Source organism: Crassostrea angulata, chromosome 3 (genome assembly GCF_025612915.1).
Source record: "Crassostrea angulata isolate pt1a10 chromosome 3, ASM2561291v2, whole genome shotgun sequence".
Classification (NCBI taxonomy): Eukaryota; Metazoa; Mollusca; class Bivalvia; order Ostreida; family Ostreidae; genus Magallana; species Magallana angulata.
Window position 1 is genome coordinate 16,238,935 of NC_069113.1, and position 13,964 is coordinate 16,252,898.

General features: G+C 33.7%; 1 protein-coding gene across 2 annotated transcripts; it reads left to right on the forward strand.

Annotated features, from left to right (window-relative positions):
* The first annotated feature begins 2,748 nt into the window (after nucleotides 1-2,748).
* LOC128177715 (stress-induced-phosphoprotein 1-like) lies at nucleotides 2,749-11,124 on the forward strand. Of its 2 annotated transcripts, none has more exons than XM_052844540.1 (13): nucleotides 2,749-2,895; nucleotides 3,273-3,482; nucleotides 5,805-5,946; nucleotides 6,692-6,842; nucleotides 7,052-7,268; nucleotides 7,398-7,524; nucleotides 8,063-8,165; nucleotides 8,543-8,663; nucleotides 9,035-9,131; nucleotides 9,308-9,469; nucleotides 9,796-9,899; nucleotides 10,312-10,475; nucleotides 10,827-11,124. In XM_052844540.1, the coding sequence occupies exons 1-13, from the start codon at nucleotides 2,872-2,874 to the stop codon at nucleotides 10,897-10,899; spliced, it is 1,695 nt and encodes a 564-aa protein (XP_052700500.1). In that variant the 5' UTR covers nucleotides 2,749-2,871; the 3' UTR covers nucleotides 10,900-11,124. The 2 variants fall into 2 exon arrangements, with proteins under 2 accessions (XP_052700500.1, XP_052700501.1); XM_052844541.1 differs by having other exon boundaries at nucleotides 7,052-7,256.
* The last annotated feature ends 2,840 nt before the right edge of the window (nucleotides 11,125-13,964 follow it).

The window sequence follows — 13,964 nt, forward strand, 5'->3', positions numbered from 1 at the left end:
AACTTTTATTTGAGAAATATGAAAATCAATTAAGTGTCTTAATTAATTATTTATTACTTTATTATTGTCATTTATCTATTTCAAAAGAATATAAAAATCAATATGATTACCCGACTTAAGCGTCCGATAAACTAATATATATAAATTCAGTTAATAAAAAAAATTATTTTAAAAAGGAGTCAGGCCAGGAAAACTTTTGCACATGGTTGTTAAATTAAAAATATATTAATAAAATTGACTTTGTTATTTGTATCAATATTGGTAAAATTGAATTTGATATATGTATCCATTATCTGATTATAACATGTTTGCATACCTATTGCATTCACGCTCTATCATTTATTTGATATTAGTATACAACGTTCACTAACTCTATATAACGGCGATTTACACGAATTAACATTTTTAGAATGCCTTTAACAATATTGCAATTAAAAAAGTAATAAACAACATACAGAATTAGAGAAAGGAAAAAAGGACATGTGGGTTTTTTGTTTGTTTTGTTTTTTGTTTTGTTTTTTTTTTTTTTTTGGGGGGGGGGGGTCTTCTTTTTCCTTCATGTTTATCACGACTTATTTTGTACACAATTTCGAGTACTCTTTTAGTTCTACCTTACAAATAATCACGTTCTTTGTAACTGGATCGACAACTTCAATAAAGTATTTAAAATATCGCAACTTTGAGTCAGTATTTTTAATATAATTGCAAGTTTATAGCTTAAGAAATGTTTTATTAAAAAATATACATATAATTAAATAAGTGAATGTGTATTGAACAGCAGGCAAAAATAGCCTATGTTAGTTATCTCCATCAGAGATCAAGGTATAGATATTTTTAATTTTAATAGTGTATACTTTTCAAAGTTTTACATAGATGTTTTAAATTATATTGTAAGTTTAAAAAAAAAATCAAATCGCGTGATGTACAGTATACCTCTTGTTGATTTTAAGTGATAGAAGCTAAATCAACAGTCATGCACTTATAACTTGTTGGGCTTTTTTCGCGTTATTAAGACGCTCACTCCATTGTGTATAATGTAATTCATTTGTCTGCGATACCACGAGGAAGGAAGCCCTGTGTTAGGAGTTTCCCGCAAGTAGGAAAAAGAAAGTCCTCGTTAGGTTAAAATTAAGAGAGTGGATTCTTAAGTCTTTCTAGCAAAATGAAAGTACATGTATTTAAACATAAATGTTTTCTTTGTGTGGTCCATGCTGGCAAGAAGGTAGCAAGCATCATAGAAAAATACACAACCCTTGCAGGCATGTTGCATCGTTTTTATTGTGTGGGGTGGGGGGGGGTGTTCAACCTCATCAAAAAAATCTTGAAAAGCCCCCCCCCCCCCACCCCCACCCCCAAAGGAATATTCTCCAATCCCGAAATATTTAAAATCCTAATCCGTGGAGGAGGGGGAGGGGACAGAAACTTGTACATACGGAAGACCAAAGAAGACATTTCAGTTGTGTTTATTCATATATCTCTTGTTCGTACGGAAGACCAAAGAAGGCATTCCAATCGTGAATATTCATACATCTCTCTGAATTTCTTCTCAGTTATCAATGTAGTAGACAGGGTACGCAAACTTTTGTTCGTTGATTGAATATAGAATAGATGCTTTTTTAATATATTGATCATAAATAAATGTGACGTCAGTTTGTGCATTCCGTGCATATTCAAAAGACAATGTAACTCAGTCCAAATAAAAACCACCCAATTTCCCTTACACTCGTCAGCACTTGTCCCTAACGAGTGAAAAGAGAAGAGGAATGGTTTTTATCAGACTGAATATTGCTACGTTTCGATCGATCGTAAAATAATCCCCCTTTGAACATGTTGAAATTATAAAATATATAATACAATTAAAAGAGAATGGGGTATTAATTTTGTCATACTAAATTTTTTAAGTACTTAACTTCAAAGTTGTTAAACATTATTCCCATTTTACTTTACATCAGTTAAACTTTATTTCTAGAAATATGACAAACCATAAAACACGGAAAACCGGAATTCTAAAACCGATAACGGTAAAATGTTCCGGAATGCTCACGATGACGTCATGCGACAAACGAAAGACTTAAACTACTATGTATTATTTAAAAAATCGTAGCTTTGTGTTAAAACAATGCATTTAAGCATACTGTTCTTCAACTAAAATATTTGGGGAAAAATCACAACACTACGGTTTATTTGATAAGAGAAAGCGAAAAGCTTTGTTTCATTCACTGTCACTTGCAATATTTTATATGAACATAATCTGATGACGCGCACTTGTTTTTTTCGAGGCGGGAAAATTAATAACCAAATCGGGGCATGCCTGATACAGGCGGTGTACTGGTATGTATGTATAACGTTTGCGACTGACTTTTTACAGCAGGTCATGCAATACGTTTTATTTTCGATTGTTCATTCCCAAATTTTTGCATTATATCTTACAAAAGGTATGCGTTTCATCGGAATTTTTTAACCCACGAAAATGAACTATATAATTGGGCTTTCACAACGTCTCTGTAACTCTTTCATCATTTTTTGCTTCTTTTTTTTTTTAATCCGTAATCATCAGTTGATTTTTATATTCTTAAAGTTTATATATCGAAATGACGAATTTGACTCGTTTTACGAAACTCGGTTACAATATTCGATTTTTATCTCGTGATGTTGTCAAACGGGCTTCCATACATTTATCACTTTTTTTATCCGTAATTATCAGCCGAGTTTTACATTCTTAAAGTTTATATATCGAATTCGAAACGACGAATTTGAATCGTTTTACGAAACTCGGTCACAATATTCGATTTTTTCTCGTGATGTTGTCAAACAGGCTTCCATACATTTATCTCTCAGAAGGGAAGTAATTCAGAGAAATTTCGAGAAGTCATGGCTGACATAAACAAGAAGAAGGTATGTATTGACGAAATAAGCGAGAATGGCTTGAAAAATAGTCGTTCTTTTAGATCACAAAGAACTTAAATGCCGAGGAAATATTTTGACTTAGGCGCATGCGAGATTTTTCGACCGGTGTCAAAAATTTCGCACGTGTTCCCTACCCGAGCCCGAGTTTAATATGAAATTTATTTATCGCATGTTCTAGAAAAATATTAGAAATGAAAGTGTGATCGTATGTTTGTAACACCTTTATTATGTATTTCTGTATAAATTTATGCATGTTTAAGTACTATTTCAATGAAAAATAGTACTACTTAACAGTGAACTAACCAAAAAATGAACTTACAATGGGAAAACTTTACATTCGCCCCATTGGCCCTGAAAATTTTTAGGCAGAAGCTCTCAAAATTCAAGGAAATGAGGCATTGAATCAGCAGAAGTATCAAGAAGCAATTGAACATTATACAGCAGCGATTGACTTGGACAAAGATAATCATGTTCTGTACAGCAACCGTTCCGCAGCCCTAACACATGCAGGGAAATACCTAGAGGCCATCAAAGATGCAGATAAAGCTATTCAGCTGAATCCAGAATGGGCAAAGGTAACCATTTTTTTATAATCTAACTCTATGATAGTTTGATAGATGTGTAATTTCAATTTTAATGGAGTTGACGTCATTAAATCAGATTTTTTACAAAGTGTAAATCATCAGTATAGAAAGTTCTATACTCTGTTCCAAGATATCCTTGATCCACATTTTGCTTAATTACTCAATATTTATAAAGATCTCAGGGTTCAAATGATGTTCTTTTAAAAGTATGACCAATATTTCTCCTTTGAAACACTCCCTCTAGCTTATCGGGTTTCAATACAAGGCTAAAAAATGTGATGTCCATGGGGATTTTGTATTGCAACAGACCCAGATGATAACACAAAAAAATTGTGTGAGGTATTCCAAGTGACTTTCAAATGAAGAAAAGATGTCAACATCCCTAATTAAAATCTCTGTAAGAAATCAGTTTTTATTCATGTGAATTTTTCCAAGTGAAAAATGATAATGTGGGAATGAAATTATCTTGGATATTTTCCCTTTCATCTATTTCAGTTGTAATTCTTTTACAGGTATATGTATTTCTATTTTTAAAATATTGCCCAAATGTGCTCCATAAATATGACTGTTTTTTAGCTCACCTGAGTGATGTGGCTCAAGTGGACTTTCTCTAATCAAAATGTGTCTGGCCTCTGTCAATGTCATTGACTTTTAACATTATCATTTGAGTCACAGGGATTAAGCTCGTTGTGACTATGAGCTCTTATTGATTATTAAAGAAAGGAGTCTGAAATAAGAAATGCACATACCATTCGCATCATATGACTAAAAAGATCAAAAGATGGTTTTTACAAGTGTAGTCTGCAGATCATCCTACAGACAGTAGCTAAGGATATTAAACAGCAGATTTAAAACATTTTATATATATAGCTGTGACGGGAGTAAACATTTTTCAGTGGCATTTTGTAATACATTAACATCCAAAGAGTCTTTTTACATTCTAATCAATTTCATACCACAGTGATTGAAAGATGTTAGAATTAACATCCATTACAGTTATCAAACAGAGTGTCATACCTTTCTTCTTTAAATATACAAAGACAGTGGTTTTTTAGGGCCTGATTTGGGGCCGAAATTTGGCCCCAGTCCCAATCAGAAATTTCCTAATATTTTCCCAATTTTGAACCCAAATTCCCAATTGTAATTTAAAAAGAAATCTTTGTACAAGTTGTCAAAATTTTCAAGAAAGACTGAACAGAATAATAAAGATTTTAAAAATTCTAGAAAAAGAAGCATTGTGCTTTAATTAAATAGTTTTGAATAAATGGTAGAAATCATTAAAATTCCTTATAATCAATAAAACAACTTTTCCCAATTGTCCCATTTTGTGGTAATATCTCAATTGAAAGGGCCACAGCCCCCAGTCCCAAATGGTGAAAAAAAAAACACTGAGAGGAAATGATTTTCAGTAAATTGTAAGATTTTGAAAGGGTATAGGTTTGTATATGGCTCTAAATACATTCCTAGAGAAATCAACTACACCAGGAAGGATGTCCTGTCCTCAAGCACATGTGAAAAATCTTATCAGTCATGCCTTTTGGTGTACAGTATGTGATATGTGAACTCAGTGAAACAAATAAGGTGTTTTTTAAGTTTAATTCACAAGATTGAATTTCAGTGTACATGTACTTGATATACTGTAGAATTAAAATTCACGGGGGCCAAATTTTGTGGATTGTGGGTATTTTGCTTATTCGTGGGGGTGTTATTTCGTGGATGCATCGGTTTTTCAGTTTTAGTAAGAAAACTTTTCAGTTTTAGTAAGAAAACTAACTCTTTCAAAATTTGTTTTTGTTGAGGATGTTAATTCATGGCGTAGGGCTACCCACGAATACCACGAAAATTGAGCCACCTTGAATTCTAAAGATTCCACAGTCTAATATATAATAAAATTTAAATGAAAAGCCCAAAACCAATCTGAAAAATTTCCCCAAATGCTGTTCCCTAAAAATGTTTTAACTGTGACAACTCTAAACTAAGCAAGCATACAAAAATATGCACATTCAAGCTAGTTATATCTGTTGCCCTTGCACATAGAAATGGTGAAATATGAGAAATTCAAATTTTACATAAAAAACAATCATTCAATCACATTAGGCAAGTCATTTTGGAGTAAAAAATTTAATAAACAGGTTTAAACTCTACTACATAGCAAGGCTTTAATTCCTACAGGATCATTACAATGCTCTAATTTGTTGAACTTTTGCTAACCTCTGCCCTCTCATAGAAATAATGTTACCCATGCTAGCTATAAGGCCCATGGGCCTCTTGTTTAATGTTATATTCAATATTTATTATTGCTACCTTACTTAGGGATATTCAAGGAAAGGTGCTGCTTTGTCTAAACTTTATCGCTTTGAGGAGGCTTGTGAAGCATTTTCCGATGGATTAAGGGTAAACCCAGATAATGCTGCTCTGAAAGAGGGAATGGAAGATGCTAAATCTCACCTTACAGGTAAATGACTACACAAGAAGTGTAATATAGCTTCAAAGTATAATTTGCTTTAAAAAGCTTAACCAGAGTCAAAGGGGTTGTTTGTAACATTGTATGTATCATGTTGACTGATATTCCTTATAGATATTTGAATTTAGTATGTACTGTTATTTACATGAATATGGTTTTGACTTGAAAGTATGCAAGGTTTTGTAAGCTACTATAGTTGATGTTTTTTTCTTTGAATGTGTTGACATTATTCTTTGTAAAAAATATGTGTACAATTTTTGGCTATTTAATATCTAGTCTTCATGAAAGAGCTGTTTTACTTAAATTTCATGTTAAATTCTTATACATAAATTGGAAAATAATTTAATCATTAGTATAAATTGAAAAGAAAAAAATAACAGCTTACTGTAATTTTTGCCAGTCATTTCAAGAAGGAGAACAAGTATTATTGTAACTTCTAAGGTTGTTTAATGTTGAAATTATATGTGTTGAATGCACAATGAATAAAACTATTGATTTTTAGTTATCTTTATATTTTAATTGTCATGTGAACAATAAAAATCTAAAGCCTTATTAGAAAGATATGTAATGGGAACTAGCATCTGATTCTATATGAAACTGTTGATTTCTTTTAAAATTCATTGTTTGATTGTTATTACTAGTCATTAGGTCTCTGTTACTGATTTATTAGGTATTTATTAGTAATAATGTGCTGGTTTAATGATCATATGAACTACAGTACACATCTTGATTGCAGGTCCAGGGAATAGTCAGCCAATATCCAGTCCATTTGCAGCTCCTGATATGATGGCAAAGCTACTGGCAAACCCTAAAACACGAGAATATCTTAATCAGCCTGATTATTGTCAAATGATAGAAAAACTAAAGGAGAATCCCAATGATCTAAAGTAAGAGAGATAGATTTGTTACATAGGAATGCTTCCTGGAATTCTTGTTTTTATGTCTTCTATAAAATACTAGTATTATTTTATGTTCAGTGAGTTCTCAAAAAAAATTAAGAATGAAATTTCTCTACCATGTTCTTTATTTGTCAGAATTGTGATTTTGAAAATAATTTAAGCTTAAATTAATTGTTTTGATTTTGTACTCTTCTCAGAGATATGGTGGATCCGAGAATAATTACAACTCTTGGTGTACTTCTTGGTTTTGATATCACCACGCCATCAGCATTTACAGGGGAGGACGAAAGTGAAGAGATGGAAACAGATTCGCCGCCGCCTCAAACTTCCGCTGATTCTAAATCTGCCTCATCTCCTAACCCCAATTCCCCAGACTCCTCAGCCCCCAGTAGTTCAGACAAAGTAAATTCAAAGGTGATGTCACTGGACAGAGCTATATTAACAAAAGAGAACCACTGGTGTCCATGTACATCACCTTTATCCTGTTGAGAAATCTTAGTGTTGTATGGGATTGTTACAGTTGTTTTCTTTCTTTCATGTCAGGCTCTTGAGGAGAAAGAGAGAGGAAATGCTGCATACAAGAAGAAAGACTTTGAGGTGGCACTGGGTCATTACTCTGCGGCCATTGAACTAGACCCCACCAACATCACATTCCGCAATAATAGAGCAGGTGGGAAGTCAAGATACTTTGATTGAAGTTCAAGTTTGTAACAAAAAATATGATTTAATTTCACATTATTTCAGGAAATTTTTCAAACATTTTAGGACATTCTCAAAAGTTGATGAAAAGTTTCATATTTACTTTGTCTTGAAAGTGATACAAGTATTTTTAAGATTCACAAATCCAAATTTGAAATTTGTAGGTACAAAAGCATATGCCATATTTATCTTACTTCCAATCAGATCTTACTATTTTACAACTGATGCATAAATGGGTTTGTAATATTAGGCCCCACCATTTTGAAACTACTGTACTAATTAAGAATTGTGCATAAATTTGAGGTATAACCATAGATTTGAGGCTGGGACATTAGATGAGAAACGAGGTCGCATTCTGTCAACTCAAAATATTTTTCAAGAGAGAAACACTACAGCTACTGTTTATTGGTGCCTATGCCCTTGTGTCTCTAACAATATGAGTCAATATCAAAGCTGTACCAAAAGCAAAGTTTACATATTTTTTAAGTCTCAACACATTTTTCTTCCAGCGGTCTACTTTGAACAAGAAAACTATGACAAGTGTATAGAAGAATGTGAGAAGGCTGTAGAAATAGGACGTGAAAATCGAGCTGACTACACCCTGATAGCAAAGTAACAATCTTTTGCAATTTTTTTCTTTCCATTTTCTTAAAAGAAAATACATTTTATACATACATGATTCCTGAAACTTTGTGGGTATTGAAAATAAAACTGCTTTTTGAGAGAATATTTAGAAATGTAAAATTGTCTGTTGGCCGTTTAAGTAAAGGATTCCTTGACCACAATAAGGATTCTAACTTCTTGCATGCACCAACTGAAACTAAACAATGAACAAGAGATGTGTTGAATTATCTCACAATTTATATTTTGAATGTTATAACAAAAAGTAATGAAGAAAAACCCTTTAGTTGTATGAATCCTCAGGTTACATTTCTCATATCTCTGTTATTTCTCTGTTATAATTTTTTTTTCAATTTTACCATGTACAGAGCTTTAGCTCGAGCTGGGAAGGCCTACCTGAAAAAGGATGATGACGAGAGTGCCCTGCGCTATTTGAACAAGTCCCTATCAGAGCACCGAACACCTGAAATTTCTAAATTGATCCTAGAAGTAAGTGTAACTTAGGATTCAATTAAAACATTTTTTAAAAATTTAAGGCTTATCAAACCCATTTGTTTAAGGAGAAGTTGTCATTTTAGTGACATCACAGATAAACAACTATTGGACAATGATGACTAATATGAAGACTATCAGACATTTTCGGTTAAGCATATAATAGAGATATTTTATTTTTAAATGATACTATTTAAATAGAGCAGATACCTTTATATTAGAAGCAGTTCTTTGAGAACATGTATGCAATATTGCAACTTGAAGTTTATTCATGGATCTGAATGTAAAGAAAAAATGTACATAATAATGTAACTGTACAGTAATTACATTGAACAACACAATGGAATAATTCTTACTGTTTATTTCAGATTGACAAACGAATGAAGGAGAAGGAACGCTTGGCTTACGTTAATCCTGAATTGGCACTGGAAGAAAAGAACAAGGGAAATAAATATTTCCAAGATGGTACGTCAACAAATCATTTCAAATTTACCAAATGTTGTCTTTGAATTAGATAAGAGCCTTAATAAGTTTCAATCAGACTGATGAATTTGAACACTAATGTCCCATGTAGATATCACAATTTTACAATGTGCCTACTGACAGATAATTTGACAGATAATTTGATGCTTTTCTTAAAGGGAAGTATCCTGAGGCTAAGAAACATTATGATGAAGCAATCAAGCGCAACCCGGATGATGCCAAAATCTACAGCAATAGAGCTGCCTGCTACACAAAGTTAATGGAGTTCAATCTTGCTTTGGCTGACTGTGAGAAATGCATTGCTCTGGATCCTAAATTTAGTAAGTCATAAACAGAATCAAAAAAAATTTCTGAAACCTGAGGTTCTCTGTTTAATGGTGTAAAATCTGCTGACTCTTTCATTGCAGTTTCATATTTATTACATTGTGTAACATTGTGTAACATTGTGTAACATTGTGTAACATTGTGCTCCTATCAAGAATTTTTCAAAACATTTTAAAACTTATATAAATGCAGTACACATCCATGACGTATATTATTTTGAAAAAGCCATTTACATAAGAATGTTTTGTGATTTACCATTCCTTGAAACTGAATTCAGTAGAAAAACTGTCTTCTGAACTACATGTCTGTCTGATTTGAACAGTAAAAGGTTACCTCAGGAAGGGAAGCATTCTGCTGGCAATGAAGGAACCGACAAAGGCTTCGAGTGCCTACCAGAAAGCTCTGGAGATTGATCCAAACTCTGAGGTAAGAATGAAGCAGCCCAGCTGATATTTTATGTTCAAACAGACCAACTTGTAATTAAGTCAGAAAAATGTACCATAATCATGAGAATATGTATGAATTTTTGCAGTTCTAGTACAGTAATATACTTGTATGGGATATCTACATGACAATAAATTTTGCAAAAATACACATTTTAAATCAGAATTTTGATTGAATTACGGTTCTAAATTTACTCTGTAATCCAATGAGATTTACTGGTATTCAGTATTTTTTAAAAAAGATCACAGGTACATGTCAACACAATATGTGTATACAATATTCATACATGACATCTGCAATGTTCATTACATAATGATACTACATATTCTATAGCAACAATCACATGATGTCATTCAAAGGTATTTTAAAGGCGCTTTAAAATTTGCTTTTGCAGGAGGCCCAGAAGGGGTATCGGGATGCTATGATGGCTGAAGGCAATGATCCTGAGGCCGTCCGGAGACGTGCAATGGGGGATCCCGAGGTTCAAGCTATCCTCAATGACCCAGCCATGCGCTTGATCTTAGAACAAATGCAGAAAGATCCTAATGCATTCAAAGAGTGAGTAGCATTTGAAGCCCTATTCATTTCTCATATTAACTGCCAACTATACCTGGATGTTTCAGTAAAGACATAATTTATTTGGTATTGCATACTGAGTAAATTCTTTGCAGTAAATTTGTAAGTATATTTAGAAATTATGAATTAAAAAGATTGGAAAAAGAAGAGAATTCTGAAAGATATACTCTGAATGATACTATATCATGGCAGGTCAAACAAGATCAATTGCAGTACCACCCCGGTTGATACAATTTTAATTAAAAAAAAACTTTAATAATAATTATATTTATTTACAAGTAATTAAAACATTTAAAACTTTGAAGTTTCATAAGTATTTGCTTATTTTCCTAGGCACTTGAAGAATCCAGACATAGCAAAAAAGCTGGAGAAACTGTTGGAATGTGGAATCATAGCAATTCGCTGATTTTTGCTAAGTTTTTAGAATGGAACTCTGCTGTTTCCAGAAATAAAGAGAGCAAAGATTCCAGTTACGCGTACATGTATCTGATTGTCAATCCAATACAAACACAATATGAGGACCAAACAGTTGATCTTGCTTTTTTATTGTGTAAAGAAAAAAGAAAATTTCTCATGACATAAGATGCTTGATGATTTGATGTCCAGTATAATAAAAATATAATTATGTACATATGAGACTTGTGCTTTTATTTAATTCAAAACTTTATCAGGTAAATGGTAAACTAAGAAAAACATAAACGAGACATTAAGAAAATTTTTAAGTTTATTATAAAGAAAACAACATCTTGAAAAAACAACTTAAATTTTTGATTTCATAGATATCAGGGATGTACAAATATACATGTATTAACTTCTGTTAGTATATACGTCTCTGATCGATATTGAACTAATGCTACTGCTAATTTTGAGGTTCAATTTAATCATAGACATGGGATGCTATTAATGAAGGATAATGATATAGGATTTCATTGTGGCTGTTGCCAAAGGAAAACAAATATCAGGCATCGGATGGTGCTGTAAGAAAGTGCACATGATGTTGGAGCCATCGAAATTCCATTTATCGCATTTTCGTTTTCGAAAATTTTACAATTTTCACATAAGAGGCGGAAAAGACTAAAATGTGTTTCTTTAGATTCTTGTGTCAAATAAAAGTACTGTGGGCGGCATTCCGAAATGGTATAGGACCGCGCCTTGATTTGTTGGTATTTCTGCTTTCTGGGGTCTGATTCGAGGCTAAGGTGTTGGCGGGGGTGAAGGTGGTACCTGGAACAGCCGCTGTGGATGGGGTGAGGATAAACGGAAGAGGTTCTACCGGCAGAACAGACTCATTTCTCCTGTTCATCTCTCGGGCACTTTGGACCTCCGGAAGGAATTTCGGGACGTTTTCTCTGTCGTCTGCTCCTCGCGCAGTGTTTCGACCAGTTGGCGTTTCGTTTCCGAGAGACCGCCATCCTCCCGGTGGTCGCTTAGCACTAGTCTGGGTAGCCTTGTTTCTGTCAGACTCGGTGATTTCCCTTATAAGTTGGGGTAATTTACTGTCAGCAGTTCGAGGGATTTTTGACTTTTTGTCTTGCCTCTCTTTTATGCCAACGCCGGCTGTTGTATGAGATCTCCTGATAGAAATATTGGCTCGCTTAGGAGGCGGACGAGTGGGGAGGGACGGAGGGGTAAAGCACTCGGACACAGTCGGCAACGATCTAGATACCTCTTGAGACCACAGCTTAGGTCTGCTTTGTTTTTCTGGTTCCATGTCCATTTTGGTACCTGAAATCGCAAATACATCTTTTGTGGATGAATATGCCGTGTTTCCCGCGAATGTCCTCTGTCTCTCTAGTAAACCACCAGGCCGGAGATCACCGTATATCCGGTTAGTAATGATAGGGTTCCGCTTCTCGGGGAAATTTGTGTTTCTGAACCATTTCATTTGTTCTCTCAGATCTGTGTCCGTTGCCAGACGGTGGATCCTGAAGTTTCCGTTGCATGTTTGAGCTCTCGGCACTTCTTGTTGAAAACCAATAACAGCGAATTGAGATGTTTGAAGCATTGTTGGCGTAGTCCAAATTCGTTAAAAGATACGAAACATTACGGTTTTGTTACATCCATTTTTGTAAGAATTTGCCAAATTCCGAGACAGAAGTACACTACACGATATGTTTTGCGGGTGTATGAAATTGATAACCGTTCATACTCAGGTTAATAACAGTGATTGTGTGCATTACAGTAAATCGAAATGTGGTAATCCTTAGTTGAGGAGATTTGACGTCTTGCTTTTAATCCTAATTAACATACATTATATGTGCCTCGCAAGTGTTTTAAATGTATACTCATAAATGACTGGGGTTTTAACACTTTGCTATCACCGGAATATCATCCAGTTGGCATACTTAAGTGGTATGGGACACAAAGCTGTTGCTTAATCCTTATTAAGGGTTTTCAGTCACAGTCTTCAATCTTTTATATTGCAGAACCTTGTGTCCGATTAATTTTCCTTACCGTAAGAGCACACTCAGATGACGCATATATAATCGTTACAAAACAAGATTTCAAGTTAGTATACAGTTTAATGTTTTTGAAACAACTATTTAATTTATAGTGGTGAACTGAACCACAGATAATTTTGACATCTTCACTCTGCGGCGATTGTCAAAACGTATGCATTGTGGCAACGCACTTTGAAAAAAAAATCAAAATGCGTAATTTTTCAAAGTGCGTTATAGCAATGCATTAATGAAGATTACCGGTGTAACGACGGAAAAATGACTCTCGGTCAAAATTTTACGGGGGGCACTTTTTGTCGTTACACCGGTATAAGAATTTCAATGTTTTTCTTTACACCGGTAGCCTTCATTTTACAATATATCGTGATCAAAGAAAAGATGACGTCCCGTGTTTAAACATTATGCCGGCGACCCCTTTTTATAGACTTTATAAATTAATTAAGGTTAAAGACATAAATGTATATAGAAACATCGAACACGCTTACTATAAATGTATATCACGTGACAGGCCTGGTTCAGACGAGTAAGCAAATTCACACCATGCAGGTAAACAAAATCACTTTATAATGGGAAGACCAAATTGACTTTTATATACATTGTACCTTTAAAAGATACATAAGAGCACAGTGAGGTATATTTTTTCTTATATCGCAAATATATAGAACACTGACCAGCTGAAGGAGGAAAACCGACCTTATTGCGCTCATAAAAGGTTTGAAATGTGGAGAGGAGCTAAATTTATTAAAGATTAAGATGATGCAAATTAGAGAGAAGTTCCGGATTTTTTTTATTTTTTTTTTGGGGGGGGGGGGGGTTCAATTATCTAGGGGCTGCATTTTACATCATTTTTTTCCGCTGCTCTTAGAATTGTCACTTTAACATCAGTTTTTGAGTGTTTTAGGTTTTAAGAATTCATAGTTTGTTAATGTATGCGCCTATTTCATAATGAAATGATATTTAGTATCTGAATCTCAGATTACTTATTTCTGTAGATTGTGCTCTTTCAATTTCA

Coding starts and splice junctions, on each gene's coding strand:
- LOC128177715 (XM_052844540.1), top strand. CDS start 2,872: ATGGCTGACATAAACAAGAAGAAG. Junction 5,947..6,691: donor TGCTAAATCTCACCTTACAG/GTAAATGACTAC, acceptor TCTTGATTGCAG/GTCCAGGGAATAGTCAGCCA. Junction 7,525..8,062: donor ATTCCGCAATAATAGAGCAG/GTGGGAAGTCAA, acceptor TTTTTCTTCCAG/CGGTCTACTTTGAACAAGAA.